At 42.2% G+C, this 19,393-nt stretch overlaps 1 protein-coding gene across 1 annotated transcript in view; it reads left to right on the top strand.

Moving 5' to 3' along the window:
- The first annotated feature begins 2,525 nt into the window (after window positions 1–2,525).
- The window catches only part of LOC146859227 (uncharacterized), a 118,596-nt gene continuing 101,728 nt past the window's right edge, over window positions 2,526–19,393 (top strand). Inside the window, exons 1-4 of the mRNA XM_085649921.1 lie at window positions 2,526–3,003; window positions 5,296–5,316; window positions 12,545–12,568; window positions 16,412–16,432. Of these exons, the coding sequence (XP_085506047.1) occupies window positions 2,901–3,003; window positions 5,296–5,316; window positions 12,545–12,568; window positions 16,412–16,432 (169 nt within the window). The 5' untranslated portion in view covers window positions 2,526–2,900. The remainder of the gene's footprint in view (window positions 3,004–5,295; window positions 5,317–12,544; window positions 12,569–16,411; window positions 16,433–19,393) is intronic.

Genomic DNA, 19,393 nt, shown 5'->3' with positions numbered 1-19,393 from the left:
AGCAAGTAAATACTTCATGGGGATAAACCTGGTCCCTGTATCTGACCCTGCTCCATTTCAGTCAGCCTGAACTTGCGACTTTGACCCTGTCCAGTGCAACCAGATAACCACCAGTGCCACTTTATGTTTTTGGACACTCTTATCACCTGAAACTTAAATCATAACTCCAGTTCTACTTGTAGGATTTTTGTTGTTTTTGTGTCATTTCATTCATTAAATTTACTCTACTTTTCCAAACTGGTGTGCGAATTTCTTTGAATGTGTTTTCACATTTTGTTAGTTTGATTGCTGCATAAATACTTTACACATTGCCTCAAAGTAAAGCCTGTGTGCTAGTGTGCCAAGCGACCCGAAAGTTAACAACAGGTTTATTCAGTGACATTTGTGGTTTCCCCTGACCAGGATTGTATTTAATAATTGAGTGGGGTCCTCTACAATCCTCAACTTATTTACCAATGTCTAACACTCATGCATCACTGTAACTTCACATTCTTCATCAACTTGCATACCAGCCTACCTCTGTCACTCAATGGATGCCTGGATACTCCATCCGCCTGGACATTCAATTTCCCAACCACATATTCAATTGAATATGTATGTGCCTGTAGCTTTGACACCAGACATGTTAAATGTGGGGCCACTGACCTAGCACCAGCGGGGGACAGGAGGTTTACCCGCACCATGTAGGCTGTCTTCAATAACAACTTAGTTCCCAACTAATATGCCACCAACAAGTCTTATTAAAATTAAAATAATATAATTATCACTAGTGCATAAAGTCCGGCACCCACCTAACACAAACCACTCACTGACACCATCCTTCTGAACCAACACAATCGCCCACACCATACCCTCTTGCATCCACACTTCTTATGCACAATGAGCAGCTTCAAACATGGTGGTTTGATAATTACACTTTTGATCCTCCTCAAATACTCACTTTGTTCTTGCCCCTACACATATTTCAAAGAAATCTACACATTGGCACCACAGTACTCAAATAATTATTGATGAATCAAGCATAACATTTGGTGAGGCCAAAGAATGATAATTACTACTCGTTATTTAACTATGGTGGGACTTCAACATTGGATTTTACATGATCAGTCTTTGGTTTTGCGCCATAATTATTGTGAGCCCCAAATATTCGTCTTTATCATGTCCAGATTCATCATTTTTCTCACTTGCCAATGACCCAATACTCTTGCAATATGGATAACACTCTTCTTAGCATCAGCCTCAGGCCAAAGAACAAGATGCCATATTTGATTACTGTGCACCCTTCATCCCCTTGAGTGTATTTGGAACAGCACTGAGGCACTGGCCAGCCCAAATGGCATCCTTTCATTAAACCACTTAGTGGTCATGAATGCAGTAAAGCATCTTCATTCGTCAATTAACTCCACCTAAAGATCCTCACTTGTCTGCCAGCAGTGACATTAGTTTGCTTATCTTCTCAACTCAACTTATCAACTGGCGAAAACCACACAAAGATTGGATTGCATGAGGTGCTGCCTTGGTGCTAATTAGCACCATAAGGCAATTTAGCACCACATTAGCTATTTTAACGGTATGCCATTTCCTTTCTTTGAGAAGCATATACATGTTTATCCTGGAACAAATTTGCACTAGAAATAAAGTCACTTTCATGATATATGATATTGTGCTATACTGCACATTTCTGCAAATGTGGACATTACATTAATCCAGCCTCTCAATTTCCATGTCACGTATTGTATATATAGTATATTTATAGGCATAATTATAAGAGAATCAAGCACTGCAGTGCAGCATATGAATTTGCTTCTTTGCGCTGCTTGGATCAGAGAGAGAAAAACAGGTCCATATGTTCAAAGAAATAAGCAGTTCTGCTCTTTGCTAGTGCTGGCGTGCTTACCACTGTCATGTCATGCGCCTCCGCTGGCACCCTTGCACTGCAGTGCAACAGTGTCTGCATTGTAGTCAACAGAGGCCCCTTCCTCACACATGCAAGGAGGAAACATCAAGGAGGTATTAAACACTTGTCCTCGTTACGCCTGCCTCAGGGAGGCGCCGGATGTTGGTGCTAGACACTGGCAACGATTCTTTGTTGATAGCATTTGCATCAAAACCCATTCTTTGTAGATAGGGATTTGCATCAAAACCCATTCTTTGTCGATAGCATTTGCATCAAAACCCATTCTTTGTAGATAGGGATTTGCATCAAAACCCATTCTTTGTAGATAGGGATTTGCATCAAAACCCATTCTTTGTAGATAGGGATTTGCATCACAACCCATTCTTTGTAGATAGGGATTTGCATCAAAACCCATGAGTGCTTGTTTGGAAACCTTCATGCACCATCCAATGGAAGCCCCCTTGATACAAAGTGTGGCAAGACAGCACAATGCACTGCGTTGCATTACTTACAAACCAAGGCAAATCTTGTTTCACGTTGGTTTGTGAATCTCAGCCTAACACGTCAAACAAGGAGCGCAAACCTGATACACACTCCTTATAAATCTAGGCCTTCAGAAGATGTGGTTGACTGGTGCATGCCATCTCCCGATTTTGAACCTCACCAAAAGACAGGAGTGCATTGCTGAGTACTCTACTTCTGGCAAACAGAAGTTTAATTAAAGTATCTTTGAATCTCACTATCCGCTGAGAGGCAAAACAAATATCTGTCTGGAGAAGCAGTGACGCACACCTGGACCTTTAAACTTATTTGGCAGTAGTACCTGGCGTGATCATGTGAATTACATATTCTGGGAATCTTTGTTTCATGTTCTTCAAACATTGGCTACAAAACAAAGACTGAAGGACTAGCCCTATCCCTGGTTTGAATAAAAAAAAATCCTTTGCTTGTTCTGCTCCATTGGCCATAGTACTCAGGGTTTTCTATTTAAGACAGTTGAAGGATGCTAGAGATAAACACAGAGAATTCCTTCTGTTGGAACACTGCAGAGGCCACAATGAAGTGCTTCATCCTTCTCGTTGCCTATCTGACTGCCAAACATGGAGGTTAGAAAACAGCGCATTAAAATGCACTTTATTTATTTATATAACATTTTCATATAGCGCTAGTGCATTAAAATGGATCAAGCCGCTTTACGAAAAACATGAGAATCTAATGCATTAGGATGTAATGAATAAATAGTAAGCGGAAGAGGTTAGTATTTATATGTTTCTTCAAGGAACAAGTTGTGAGTAAATATGTGAGCTAAGGCCTTAGGTCCAGAGAGTTTCAAAGGGTTTGTGAAAGTTTGTTTTTGTCCTATAATATTTCAACCTGCATTTATCATAGTTTTTTTGTTAATGCTCATTGAATTGTTATTTATGCAAAATGATTGTTTATGAAGTGGAGAAAAAAATGAAGTTGTAACTCATTATTTGGGCTGTTGCATCCGCTGGTAGAATGTCTGCGTGCTTCCACTTGTTTCTGTATTTTTACAAATGTAAAATGTAACCACGAAAATAAATCCCTGACTTCGAGAGTTACTGCGTCTGCAACCAGCATGCAAACCTTGGGGCAGATTTATGTTCCCTGGCGCATCCCTGCAAATCAGCAGGGATGCGTCAGGGAAGATGCATCACGCAAGTTTGCCCTTGCGCCACCGCAGATGCGCCGCATTTACAATGTGGTGCATTGTGGCGCAAGCACAAGCAGATGCGTGACGCATCTGCCGGCGTAAGGTTGGCGCAGTGCTGAAGTTGTGTCGCAAGCGCGACGCAACTCCAGCACTGTTCTAACCTGCCCAATCCCTAACATGGTGCGTCACGCCTTACGCCTACTTGAAGCAGACGTAAGGATTTGACGCACCAGCGTCGGAAAAGTGACTGCGTAAAATCTTGTAGATTTCACTGCGTCACTTTTCCGAGGCTTTTTCCGACGTAACGCCCACCCTGCATACATTAAACCTGACGCGGGTTTAAAGTGGCGCAGGGCTTTACAACGTGATGCATCTCCCTAGATGCGTCACATTGTAAATCTGTCGCAGCATGGCGCTAGTTTTGCGCCGCCGCTGCATCACAAAAGTGACGCAACGGCGACGCAAAAGTGGGCTTGTAAATCTGCCCCCTTATGTGCATGAAATTCATAACATGTAAAAAAAATGCGAACATTACACAATGTGTTCATTGTTACAGTAACGTGGTTTTGTGTCGATTTAAGGTTATATTAATGATTTTTTTAAATTAGTTTTCTCTTATTGATTTAGGTTTCCTTTTAGCTTCGTTTTTACTTGTAGTTAATGTCCTCTATTTTTTTTTGTTCCTGTGCATGCTAAAAATATGAACTCACACTCAATCACAGTACTAAACACTCTCAATAAATTGCTTTATAAATTACCAAATCAGGTTACGTACAGTTTTACACTTGACGCTCTTAACCGACTGCTTGCTGCTGGGGCTTTATTTGCAGCATGTCAAGTCAAGCAATGCAAAGCAAATTGTCCCCTCAGTCGCTCAGTAAACCCTTGACAGAGGACATACAGCTCTGGCCAGTAAAATATTGCTATCACGAAGACCATCATGACATCACTGCACAATGGAATCACACCACGACACAAAGAGGTGGTAATCAGTGCATGCTCCACCACAATACAAGGAGGTGGTAATCAGTGCCTTCTCCACCACAGTACAAAGAGATGGTAATCATTGCATGCTCCACCACAATACAAAGCGGTGGTAATCACAGCATGCTCCACCACAAAACAAAGAGGTGGTGATGAGAGCATGCTCCACCACAATACAAGGAGGTGGTAATCACAGCATGCTCCACCACAAAACAATGAGGTGGTAATGAGAGCATGCTCCACCACAATACAAGGAGGTGGTAATCACAGCATGCTCCACCACAATACAAGGAGGTGGTAATCAGAGGTTGCTCCACCCCAGCACTGCATGCTCCACCACAGCACTGCATGCTCCAGCACAGCACTGCATGCTCTACCACAGCACTGCATGCTCCACCACAGCACTGCATGCTCCAACACAGCACTGCATGCTCCACCACAGCACTGCATGCTCCATCTGCCTGTTACTCACTGGATAGTGTGTTGAAAGCACCTGAAGACACACAACTATATCCAATGCAGGTAGTGCATTGCGATGCAACAAGGATTACAGATAAGCAGGTCCCGTTCAGCAGCATAGAACTTGCTCCAAGGGTGGGGCGCACTAGCTTGTCACACCACAACAAGAAGTGTGGGGGGGGTGGCAAGCAGTTACTTTCTGGGGTGGCAGCACTCATTGTACTGGCCCTGCTGATGAGGTAACAGATTTTACTAATACAATGTTTTGTTATTTTTGCAGAACCATTATTGACAGATGCAGGTAAGGATTCCTTGCATGGAGTACTTAAGAGCCCACAGTGAGAACTAGTAACGCTTACTCGGGATCATTACTCAGTTTCGAAAACGTTGACATGTGAAATTTATTGTAGCTCTGACTGTATGACCTACAGAACTTGCCTGATGCCTTAACTCTCATTCTGGGGGTGGTAACACTTATAACTCCTCAAGGCAGATTTACTGCCATTTGTCTCAACACAGTGCAGCAACAAAAGTTGCAGTGTTGCAGCAAAGCAAGCAATCAGAGCAGCAGAATATCTACAAAGATAGTGCTGTTTCCTCTATCCCATACAGGCGCATTAGGCTGCCTTGCACCAGTGCATACACTCTGGCATCATCGGGTAAGGCTGTGTGCGTGATCTCAAGCATAGGTTTTTATACTGGAAGGATAACCTGTCTGTACTAATTACTATGCTTAGTTATAGCTTATCACTTTTCCCGCCTTGTTTGTGCGCTGAGCAGTTCAGCACACTTGCACATTTGGAAAGGTTTTGAGAAAGAAAAGCTTTACACAGATTTTATGTCTGCCACTAATAAACATTTATATTTGGTGTAAATTGTTGTCTACAATTTTTAGTAGATAGCGCCTTGTGGCAAAAACCATCGGTGTTTGCATGAGAACGTCCATGCACCACCCAAGGAAGGGTCCCCTAACACAAAATAGTGCAACGTAGTATACAACAGTACTTTTGTCTTATTATAGGCTACTTTCGAACACAAATCAATTGTATCTCAGTGATGCTCATCCTTGTGGTTGGGGTGATTTTTCACAAAAATTGTTAGAAAGTCACTAAATAAGAAAAAGTGCCTCATAGGTGTGCGGTCTGGGGACCACGAGTGAGATTGTTGAGGAAGTGTTTCTTTATTCTTGTGTCTGCTGCACCTGCAGGTTTCTACGCTCTTAGGAGAGACTGAGGGCCTTATTTACTAGATTTTGACGCACGGCAGTGCTGTACGTCACTTTGCTGCCCCGCCCTACATCAAAAGAAAAGGGCAGAAATGCGCCGTATCCGAGACGGTAAATGGACATAATATCGAAAAAAAAATATCGATTGGACAGAATATCGAGTTTTTAATATAGAATGGACAGAATATCGAGTTGCCAAAATATAGTGGTGAAGAATATCGAAAATCAGGTAAGAAATATCGATTTAAATAATATAGAAGTAAGTAATATCGACAGTCATAATATAGTTGTTAAAAATATCGAATTTTTTATAGTGTTTTAAGTGTTAGTATATGTGTTAAAAGTATGTATTAATATTGGAATGTATGTTAGAATATTTTTAAATTAATGAATTTTATGTTATTTTAGTTTTTGAGTAATTTAATTCCGTAGCGGGTTGTGGGTTTATAGGGGAGTAGGGTGGGAAGTAATTTAATTATAGTACATTAAATAATAATTTATAGGAATTATTAATTATTTTTAATTTAATTTTGCGTTTTACTTCTGTAGCGGGTTGTGGGTTTATAGGGGAATAGGGTGGGAAGTAATTTAATTATAGTACATTAAATATTAATTTATAGGAATTATTAATTATTTATAATTAAATTTTGCGTATTACTTCTGTAGCGGGTTGTGGGTTTATAGGGGAATAGGGTGGGAAGTAATTTAATTATAGTACATTAAATGATAATTTATAGGAATTATGAATTATTTATAATTTAATTTTGCGTTTTACTTCTGTAGCGGGTTGTGGGTTTATAGGGGAATAGGGTGGGAAGTAATTTAATTGTTATTAGTTAATTATTAATTGGTATTGAAAATTAATTGGTTGTTGATTAATTATTAATTGGTACATAATTTGTATTAATTGGTAATTAATTAGTATTAATTGTTTAATTGATAATTATGTTAATTGTATTCATTTAATATTTGTAGCGGGTAGTGTGTTTATAGGGGAATATGGTGGGAAGTAATATAATTGTAAAAAAATTTTTATTTAAATAATTTGTGTATATTGTTAATTAATATATTATTAATTAATTATTTATTGGTATTATTTGCATTTATTAATGTTTGGTATTTAAAAATAATTGGTTGTTAATTAATTATTAATAGGCAATTAATTAAACAAAAATGTATTGGTATTTATAATTAATTAATTATTAAATATTGTGTGATTTGTAATTAATTTTAATACTTGTTTTGGTATTAATAACTATTTTTTTTAAATAAAATATTAATTTATTTTTTTCCCTACTATTGCACATACTGGAGTGGGAATAGTAATTTTTACCCCTACGCTATCCAACGTTTTCCCTACTATTGCACTCTTTGGAGTGGGAATAGTAATTTTTACCCCTATGCTATCCAACGCTTTCCCTACAGTTGCACTCACTGGAGTGGGAATAGTACATTTTACCCTCACGCTATCCAACGCTTTCCCTACTGTTGCACTCTCTGGAGTGGGAATAGTAATTTTTATCCCTACGCTATCCAACGCTTTCCCTACTGTTGCACTCTTTGGAGTGGGAATAGTAAATTTTGCCCCCCCGCTATCCAACGCTTTCCATACTGTTGCACTCTCTGGAGTGGGAATAGTAATTTTTATCCCTACGCTATCCAACGCTTTCCCTACTGTTGCACTCTCTGGAGTGGGATTAGTAATTTTTAGCCCTACTCTATGCAATGCTTTCGCTACTGTTGCACTCTTTGGAGTGGGAATTGTAATTTTTACCCTCCCGCTATCCAACGCTTTCCCTACTGTTGCACTCTTTGGAGTGGGAATAGTAATTTTTACCACTACGCTATCCAACGCTTTCCCTACTGTTGCGCTCACTGGAGTGGGAATAGTAAATTTTACCCTCCCGCTATCCAATGCTTTACCTACTGTTGCACTCTCTGGAGTGGGAATAGTAATTTTTACCCCTACGCTATCCAACGCTTTCCCTACTGTTGCACTCTCTGGAGTGGGATTAGTAATTTTTAGCCCTACTCTATCCAATGCTTTCCCTACTGTTGCACTCTTCGGAGTGGGAATAATAATTTTTACCCTCCCGCTATCCAAAGCTGTCCCTACTGTTGCACTCTCTGGAGTGGGAATAGTAATTTTTACCCCTATGCTATCCAATGCTTTCCCTACTGATGCACTCACTGGAGTGGGAATAGTAATTTTTACCCCTACGCTATCCAACGCTTTCCCTACTGTTGCACTCACTGGAGTGGGAATAGTAAATTTTACCCTCCCGCTATCCAACGCTTTCCCTACTGTTGTACTCTCTGGAGTGGGATTAGTAATTTTTACCCCTACGCTATCCAATGCTTTCCCTACTGTTGCACTCACTGGAGTGGGAATAGTAAATTTGTCCCTCCCACTATCCAAAGCTTTCCCTACTGTTGCACTCTCTGGAGTGGGAATAGTAATTTTTAACCCTACGCTTTCCAATGCTTTCCCTACTGTTGCACTCTCTGGAGTGGGAATAGTACATTTTACCCCTACCCTATCCAACGCTTTCCCTACTGTTGTACTCACTGGAGTGGGAATAGTAAATGTTACCCTCCCGCTATCCAACGCTTTTCCTACTGTTGCACTCACTGGAGTGGGTATAGTAATTTTTACTCTCCCGCTATCCAACGCTTTCCCTACTGTTGCATTCTCTGGAGTGGGAATAGTAATTTTTACCCTCCCGCTATCCAACGCTTTCCTTACTATTGCACTTACTGGAGTGGTAATAGTAAATTTTACCCGCACGCTATCCTACGCAGAAAATATTGAATATTTTTAAGAAATATTATGTTAATATATATGTATTAATTTTTTTTTAACTACATTAATTATTTATTAATTTTAATGTTATTTAAGTATTTTTAAGTATATGTCAGTTAATTATATGTATTATTTCATTAATTTTACTTACTTTTAAAACATTTAAAAAAACAGATATTTTACAACGATATTTTGGATTCTATATTTTCGTACTTTCCTGTTTGGAGATAGGGAGTCGATATTTTGGTATTCTATATTTTGGCATCGATATTTTTGTAAGTCTATATTTTTGTAGTCGATATTATGTCAGTGATTCATCTGAGACATACGGTACATTCATGGCCTCTTTCACTGTCCTGGTGGACAAATTGGTGCCTAGCACCACCTAAGTCACCCTTGCACCATAGCTCAACGGCATCTGTGTTGAAATCTGGTTCTGCACAGAAACAATCATTAAGCTTCCCCTGGGGAGGCACACAGTATTGATGCTTCCCAGATTTAGCTTTGTTGCAATTTTGGGGATGTGTCAAATACCATGGGTGTTGAGTGGGAACACCCATAGCAACACACATGGCACGCTTCCTTGACGCAGTGTGACGCTCTGTCTAAGAACATAGCTGCGAGGCCATGAAACGTGATGTCAGGATGGCTTTCCATGGCCTCGTAGATATGGCTATGCACTCTGTGGCACTGGAACATCAAAAAACTGTGACGTTCCGGCCACCCACAGGACTTGTAATTAAGCCCCTGAGAATATAGCTGAGTGTTATTCACATGTCTGGAGGCAGATAATCTAGCAGAAGAGGAAGCATGCAAGATTATATTGCGACCCTGGCACTTTGTCCACTGTCTCCTATTTTAATCAGAGTGTTACTTGTGAGATGTCCTGGAAAATTGGTCGAGCACACTAAGAATCTGAAATCTGCAACAGGGACATAAGGCACAAATGTAATGCATTCTCCTAAATAAAAATCCATGACAACTTCTCCTTTCACCCATGTAGTGCCTATTACCCACCACAGAGGCACTCTAGGATCCACTTAGGTAGTGGCCTGCAAGCTATCTCTTGACCAAACTTTTATGCTGTTCCTAATAACTGAGTTAGAGATTTGGATCCACACCTCTAAGATTTCAGGGCACACCTGCAAGTGTAGCTTTGCACCACTGAATTTGTTTTTTAAAACAGTTTGTTTTTGGCAATGGAAATGTGTCATCCTGAAATCTAGTACTCCTGAGCTCAGTCACTTTCTCACTTGAGCAGAATGTTGATCCTGGGCAAACTACCCTATCTTCCCTACCTCTGGAGCAGTATCATTCAAAATAGAAAAAAAGGCATGGGAGGGCTTAAAACACAGGTTGAATGCATGTGTGCGTGCAGTTTACATGACCTGACATGTCTAAGGTGATACTGTAATGGGAGAGGTCTGGTGGTTCCTTCAGAATCGGACTGCAAATCAGAATCAACCCTGGTAAAATGTTCAACCCGGCCCTGGACTGGCAGAGGCCATCATTAGAAGTTGGTCTACTCTTAGCGGGGAGCCCACCAGAAAAGCAAAATGACTGATCTAGCATCGCACTGCCCCAGAGCTACTTCTCTGCTCCTGAACTGCCCCTTTCCTTCTGCCTGGTTGGCCCATGAGATGAGGTGGCACATCCAAATTACTTGCATTTACAACTAAAATGCAAGCACTTTATTTGTGCCCATGTCAAATGGAAAAAGCATCATAATTCGTGTTGCTGACCTGATGCTAACATTTCCTCCCTGGTAAGCTAAAGCCACTAATTGTTTTAATATTATCAGCACAATGAAGCGTGACTCTGGCTCAGAAGGTCTTTTTTTAGCTCACAGGCACCATCCTGGATTGCGCTGGGATGAGGGGGTAGGGGACAGTAAAATGTGGTATTGTGTTTTTTCTGTATTTTTAATTAAAAAAAATGTATTTGTTTACTCTTAATTTTGTAGTTTTCCTTTTTCCTTTTTTTTTTACTCATAGTTAATATTTTCTGGTTGTTTTTGCTCCAATTCATGTTCACAATATTAACTCTCACTAAATCACTTTACTAAACACTCTCAATATATTGCTTTTTAAATTACCAAATCAGTTTAAGTACAGTTTTATATGCACACAAATATGGAGAGACTGGACTGGAGTGTGCCTTCCCTTGCTCTCCCTACTAAACTATTGATCTCACTACAAGCAAAGGACAAATCCCTACTCTTATGTTAAAGAGGTGGAACAATTTGCTAAAAAGGGGTCAAGAAAAAAGGAAAAGTAAAAAAGACTGTGAAAAAACGTACTGGAAAATCGAAAAAGTTTTTATGATTGCCCTCACTCAATATGTAGTGTCATGCTTCATCATGGATAAAGTTTTATATTTGGCTCTTTTCACCTACTGCTTCCTACTGGTGCTATATTTCCAGTATGTAAGTTCAAGCAAGGCAAAGCAAATTGGACCTTGCGTGGCTCAGAGAATCTTGTCTAGCGTTTTACATCCACTGAAATATTGGTATCACTAAGACCAACATAACATCACTGCACTGGAATCACACCACAACACAAAGAGGTGGTAATCAGAGCATGCTCCACCACAACACAGAGATCGTAATCAGAGCTTGCTGCACCACAGCACAAAGAGGTGGTAATCAGAGCTTGCACCACCACAATACAAACAGGTGGTAATCAGAGCTTCCTCCACCACAACACAAAGAGGTGGTAATCAGAGCATGATCCACCACAACACAGAGATCGTAATCAGAGCTAGCTGCACCACAGCACAAATAGGTGGTATTCAGAGCATGCGGCACCACAGCACAAAGAGGTGGTAATCAGAGCATGCCCCACCAGAGCTGAAGGAGATGGTAATGAGAGCCTGCCCCACCACAACACAAAGAGGTAGGAATCAGAGCTTGCTCCACCACAACACATAGAGGTGGTAATCAGAGCTTGCACCACCACAATACAAAGAGGTGGCAATCAGAGCTTGCTCCACCACAACACAAAGAGGTGGTAATCAGAGCATGCTGTACCACAGCACAAAGAGGTGGTAATCAGAGCATGCTCCAACAGAGCTCAAGGAGGTGGTAATGAGAGCATGCTCCACCACAACACAAAGAGGTGGTAATCAGAGCTTGCTCCACCACAGCACTGCATGCTCCAGCACAGCACTGCATGCTCCAGCACAGCACTGCATGCTCCATCTGCCTGTGACTCACTGGATAGTGTGTTGAAAGCACATGAAGACACACAACTGTATCCAATGCAGGTACTGCATTACGATGCAACAAGGATTACAGATGAGCTGGTCCCGTTCAGCAGCATAGGACTTGCAGAAGCACACCATGAGCTCCAAGGGTGGGGAGTGCCAGCTTCTCAGAAAACAAAAAGAAGTGTGGGGGGGGTTTGGCAAGCAGTTACTTTCTGGGGTGGCAGCACTCATTGTACTGGCCCACCTGAAGACTGCTCAGATTTTACTAATACAATGTTCTGTTATTTTTTTCAGGATTACCATTACCACTTGATCCAGGTAAGGATTCCTTGCATGGAGTACTTAAGAGCCCACAGTGAGAACTAGTAACGCTTACTCAGGATTATTACTCAGTTTCGAAAACATTGACATGTGAAATCTATTGTAGCTCTGACTGTATAAACTGCAGAACATGCCTGATGCCTTAACTCTCATTATGGGGGTGGTAACACTTATAACTCCTCAAGGCAAATTTACTGCCATTTGTCTCAACACAGTGCAGCAACAATAAGTGCAGTGTTGTGGCAAAGCAAGCAATCAGAACAGAAGAATATCTACAAAGATAGTGCTGTTTCCTCTCTCCCATACAGGTGCATTAGGCTGCCTTGCACCAGTGCATACACACTGGCACCATTAGGTAGGGCTGTGTGCGTGATCTCAAGCATAGGTTTTTATACTGGAAGGATAACCTGTCTGTACTAATTACTATGCTTAGATATAGCTTATCACTTTTCCCGCCTTGTATGTGCGCTGAGCAGTTCAGCGCACTTGCACATTTGGAAAGGTTTGGAGAAAGAAAAACTATTAACCGACTTTACGTCTGCCTCTAATAGCCATGTATTTTTGGGGTGACGTGCTGTCTACCTTTTTTTAGTAGAAAGCGCCTTGTGGCTAAATCTATGGGTGTTTTCATGGGACCGCCCATGTACCACCCAAAGATTGGCCCCCGAACACAAAGTAGAGCAACGTAGCACAAAACAGTACTTTTATCTTACTGTACAGCTACTTTCGAACACAAATCAATTGTGTCTCAGTGATGCTGGATCCTTGTGGTTAGTGTGAATTTCCCCAAATATTGTTAGCAAGACAGTGAATAAGAAAAAAGTGCCTCATAGGTGTGCGGTCTGGGGACCATGAGTGAGATTGTTGAGGAATTGTTTCTTCACTTTTGTCTCTGCTGAGCCCCAAGATTTTTTAATCTTAGGAGAGACTGAGGGCCTCATTTCCTAGATTTTTACACAGGGCAGTGCTGCACATCACTTTCCTGCACTGCCCTACTTCAAAAGAAAAGGGCAGGAGACATACAACACATTCATGGTCTCTTTCACTGTCCTGGTGGACAATTTGGTGGCTAGTGCCACCGCAATTACCCTTGCACCATGGCGCAACCGCATCTGTGTTGAAATCTGGTTGTTTCTGTGCAGTAAGTGGCACCTTCCTGCACAGAAACAATCATTATGCCTCCACTGGGGAGGCACACAGTTTTGATGCATTCCCAGATTTAAGCTGTGTTGTAAATCTGGGAATGTGTCAAATACCATAGGTGTTGAGTGGGAACACCCATCACAACGCCCATGTCACGCCTCTCTGACGCAGTGTGTCGCGCTGTCTAAGAACATATCTACAAGGCCATGAAAAGTCATGCAGGGTGGCTTTCCATGGCCTCGTAGATATGGCTCCGCACTCTGTGCCACTGGAACATAAAAAAATGACGTTGCGGCCACCCACAGGACTTGTAAAAAAGCCCCTGAGAATATAGCTGAGCGTTATCCATGTGTCTGGAGGCAGATAGCAGAGAGCAGAAGAGGAAGCATGCAAGATTATATTGCGACCCTGGCACTTTGTCCACCGTCCCCTATTTTAACAAAATAGAATTTAAAATCAGCAACAGGGAAATATGGCACAGATTTTATGCATCCTCCTAATTAAAAATCTATGAAACCTTCTCCTTTCACCCATGTAGTGCCTATTACCCACCACAGAGGCACTCTAGGATCCATTTAGGTAGTGGCCTGCAAGCTATCTCTTGACCAAATCTTTATGCTGTTCCTAATAACTGAGTTAGAGATTTGGATCCACACTTCCAAGATTTCAGGGCACAATTGCAAGTGTAGCTTTGCACCACTGAAGAATGTTTTTGACAATGGAAATGTGGCAGCCTTAAATCTTGTACTCCTGAGTTCAGTCACTTTCTCACTTGAGCACAATGTTGATCCTGGGCAAACTACCCTATCTTCCCTGCGTCTGCAGCAATATCAGTCAAAATAGAAAAAAGGCACGGGAGAGCTTAAAACAAAGGTTGAATGCATGTGTGCGTGCAGTTTACACGACCTGACATGTCTAAGGTGATACTGTAATGGGAGAGGTCTGGTGGTTCCTTCAGGATCGGACTGGAAATCAGAATCAACCCTGGTAAAATGTTCAACCCGGCCCTAGACTGGCAGAGGCTTCATTAGAAGTTGGTCGACTCTTAGCGGGGAGCCCACCAGAAAAGCAAAATGACTGATCTAGCATCGCACTGCCCCAGAGCTACTTCTCTGCTCCTGAACTGCCCCTTTCCTTCTGCCTGGTTGGCCCATGAGATGAGGAGGCACATCCAAACTACTTGCATTTACAACTAAAATGCAAGTACTTTATTTGTGCCTATGTCAAATGGAAAAAGCATCATAATTCGTGTTGCTGACCTGATGCTAACATTTCCTCCCTGGGAAGCTAAGTGCCATTTATTGTTTTAATATTATCAGCACAATGAAGCTTGGCTCTGCCTCAGAAGGCCTTTTTCAGCTCACAGGCCCCATCCTGGATTACTCTGGTACGAGGGTCCAGGGAACAGTAAAATGTGGTATTGTGTTGATTTACGGTTTTTAAAAAGGAAGTTCTGTTAATGTTGTAAGTTTCCTTTTTGCTATTCATAGTTAATGTTCTCTGGTTTTTTTTGTTCCAGTGCATGCTCAGAATAGTAACTCCCACTAAATCACTTTGCTAAAAAATCATAGTATGTTGCTTTTTAGAATATCAAATCAGGTTAAGTACAGTTTTACACTTGGCTCTTTTCACAAACTGCTTGCTACTGGTGCTATGTTTCCAGTATGTAAGTTCAAGCAACGCAAAGCAAATTAGACCCTGCGTGGCTCAGAAAATCTTGTCTAGCATTTTAGGTCAGGGACACAGGACATAAAACACTGGTCACTGAAATATTAGTTTCACTAAGACCAACATGACGTCACTGCAATGGAATCACACCACAATACAAAGAGGTGGCAATCAGTGCATGCTCCACCACAACACAAAGAGGTGGTAATCAGTGCCTTCTCCACCACAGTACAAAGAGATGGTAATCATTGCATGCTCCACCACAATACAAAGAGGTGGTAATCAGTGGATGGTCCACCATAACAAAAAGAGTGGTAATCAGTACACGTTCTAACACAGCCTAAAGAGGTGGTAATCAGAGCATGGTCCACCACAACACAAAGAGGTGGCAATCAGAGCATGCTCCACCACAACACAAAGAGGTGGTAATCAGAGCATGCTCCACCACAACACAAAGAGGTGGTAATCAGAGCATGCTCCACCACAACACAAAGAGGTGGTAATCAGAGCTTGCTCCACCACAACACAAAGAGGTGGTAATCAGAGCATGCTCCACCACAACACAAAGAGGTGGTAATCAGAGCTTGCTGCACCACAGAACAAAGAGGTGGTAATCAGAGCTTGCTCCACCCCAGAACTGCATGCTCTACCACAGCACTGCATGCTCTACCACAGCACTGCATGCTCCACCACAGCAGTGCATGCTCCAGCACAGCACTGCATGCTCCATCTGCCTGTGACTCACTGGATAGTGTGTTGAAAGCACATGAAGACACACAACTGTATCCAATGCAGGTACTGCATTACGATGCAACAAGGATTACAGATGAGCAGGTCCCGTTCAGCAGCATAGGACTTGCAGAAGCACACCAAGAGCTCCAAGGGTGGGGAGAGCCAGCTTCTCAGAATACAAAAATAAGTGTGGGGGGGTGGCAAGCAGTTACTTTCTGGGGTGGCAGCACTCATTGTACTGGCCCTGCTGATGAGGTCACAGATTTTACTAATACAATGTTTTGTTATTTTTTTCAGGATCATTACCACTTGATCCAGGTAAGGATTCCTTGCATGGAGTACTTAAGAGCCCACAGTGAGAACTAGTAACGCTAACTCAGGATCATTACTCAGTTTCGAAAACGTTGACATGTGAAATCTATTGTAGCTCTGACTGTATAAACTGCAGAACATGCCTGATGTCTTAACTCTCATTATGGGGGTGGTAACACTTATAACTCCTCAAGGCAGATTTACTGCTATTTGTCTCAACACAGTGCAGCAACAATAAGTGCAGTGTTGTGGCAAAGCAAGCAATCAGAACAGCAGAATATCTACAAAGATAGTGCTGTTTCCTCTATCCCATACAGGAGCATTAGGCTGCCTTGCACCAGTGCATACACTCTGGCACCATTGGGGACGGCTGTGTGCGTGATCTCAAGCATAGGTTTCTATACTGGAAGGATGACCTGTCTGTACTAATTACTATGCTTAGATATAGCTTATCACTTTTCCCGCCTTGTATGTGCGCTGAGCAGTTCAGCGCACTTGCACGTTTGGAAAGGTTTTGAGAAAGAAAAACTATTAACAGACTTTACGTCTGCCTCTAATAGCCATGTATTTTTGGGGTGACGTGCTGTCTACCTTTTTTAATAGACAGTGCCTTGTGGCTAAATCCATGGGTGTTTCCATGGGACCGCCCATGTACCAGCCAGAGAATGGCCCCCGAACACAAAGTAGAGCAACGTAGCACAAAACAGTACTTTTATCTCACTGTACAGCTACTTTCGAACACAAATCAATTGTGTCTCAGTGATGCTGGATCCTTGTGGTTAGTGTGAATTTCCACAAAAATTGTTAGCAAGAGAGTGAATAAGGAAAAAGTGCCTCATAGGTGTGCGGTCTGGGGACCATGAGTGAGATTGTTGAGGAATTGTTTCTTAATTTTTGTCTCTGCTGAGCCCCAAGATTTCTATATCTTAGGAGAGACTGAGGGCCTCATTTCCTAGACTTTTACACAGGGCAGTGCTGCACGTCACTTTCCTGCACTGCCCTACTTCAAAAGAAAAGGGCAGGAGACATACAACACATTCATGGTCTCTTTCACTGTCCTGGTGGACAATTTGGTGGCCACTCACCGCTATTTGGTTTCCTTTGATCTGCTGCTACTCCCTGAGCTGCTGTGCCTGAGCTGACGCTGTTGCTGTGTGTTGTTCCGCGGCGCGCCTCCCCTTGACTCGCTGGTGTGAGCGTGAGCTGCAATCCGCACGCTCTGCCTGTCGCTCCCAGCTGGAGTCAGAAGGGTTGAGGCTGGGCGAAGAATTTCAGCGCGCCTAACCTGGGGGACTGCGAGGACCAGAATCCCAAGCTGGGACCAGCTGGTTCCTCTTCCCCCAGGCGACACGCCCACGGACACGCCCACTGACGAGGCAGGATAAAGATTCGTGGCACCCGCTTCGCGGGCGCCACTCACCGCTATTTGGTTTCCTTTGATCTGCTGCTACTCCCTGAGCTGCTGTGCCTGAGCTGACGCTGTTGCTGTGTGTTGTTCCGCGGCGCGCCTCCCCTTGACTCGCTGGTGTGAGCGTGAGCTGCAATCCGCACGCTCTGCCTGTCGCTCCCAGCTGGAGTCAGAAGGGTTGAGGCTGGGCGAAGAATTTCAGCGCGCCTAACCTGGGGGACTGCGAGGACCAGAATCCCAAGCTGGGACCAGCTGGTTCCTCTTCCCCCAGGCGACACGCCCACGGACACGCCCACTGACGAGACGTACAAATCCCGATCAGCCTCCCGCAACGCGGGACGCGCGCGGGACCAAGCGCGGAACGAAGCCCGGACAAAGGGCGGGCCGTCTGTGGCCGTCCGGGGACGACCGAGGACGGGACGGGCCATCCCACTAACGTTGCGTACACGAGGACAGTACTCAACCTAATTTCTGATTCGACGCTAAAAAAGCGCCCTACTAGCTACTGATCATCTGAGATCGTGAGTCAAAGGTAAAATTATCATTAATATACAAATCCTGCTGCCATTACCATAAGCGAGAAGGTAAATTTCCGACTCTAAGTATGAGGGCTCTAAAAAAACTACGCTCACGGACAATCTACATGAGACGTATGGGGACAGATGCAGCGGTAAGAAAATCTGTTGACAAATCAATAAAACCTGGTCAAATATCAAGTACCCCAGCTATAAGTCAATACTTTTCTACCCTCTCTAAGAAAAAGTATCTATCTCCATATTCTACTGATGACCAAAAAAAGCTGGTTTCTTCAATAAATAAGGTTGATCACGATTCGTTACATTTCTCAGATCAGAATCAAGGTCAAATAACAACTGAAAGTAATTTGGCAAATTTCTCTCTTTCGGAAGAATGTCAAAAATCACTCCCTGATACGTCCCAAATAACATCTATAACACCTATAAAAAATCAGGGCAATGACTTATTCTTCGATGCATCTGTAAACCATAACACGAAATCCAAAGAAGAAAAATCTGAAATATCACTAAGTCAAAAACTCCCATTAACCAGTTCACCAGAAAAATCGCCCAACCTTTATTCTAATCTGGCCAGCTTATCAGACCATAATTTTATAAATCCAAATTTTGAAAACACAGTCTCTCCTCTGTCAAAAGCACTTTTTTCATTGCAAGAAATTTTGGAATCAGTACTAACTCATCTTGGTCAAATTTTGGCTAACTCGGATGATACTTTAGATGTACAAATAGGAATACTTAAATTCCTGGTTGAAGGAAAAAAGAAAAAAGATCTAACTAAAGTTTCACCAAAACAACCCGGAGTAGTCAAATCACAACAAATAGATGATTTTCACAAAAAAGTAAGTGCAACCCCAAAACAACAGGAAGCAAGCACGCAAACGAACGACGTACTAATAATTAACACCAAAACTAAGGGACAAAGAAATAAGGAAAAACCTCTTTCTACATATTCACTCAAAAAACTGTTCAAAGAAGAATCAGAAACCATCACCGAAAATAAAACTAAACATTACCCTATCTTTT

Source organism: Triturus cristatus, chromosome 3_2, assembly GCF_964204655.1.
Source record: "Triturus cristatus chromosome 3_2, aTriCri1.1, whole genome shotgun sequence".
Lineage (NCBI taxonomy): Eukaryota > Metazoa > Chordata > Amphibia > Caudata > Salamandridae > Triturus > Triturus cristatus.
The sequence above is the reverse complement of the archived record's forward strand: the minus strand, read 5'-3'. Positions and strand labels throughout refer to the sequence as shown.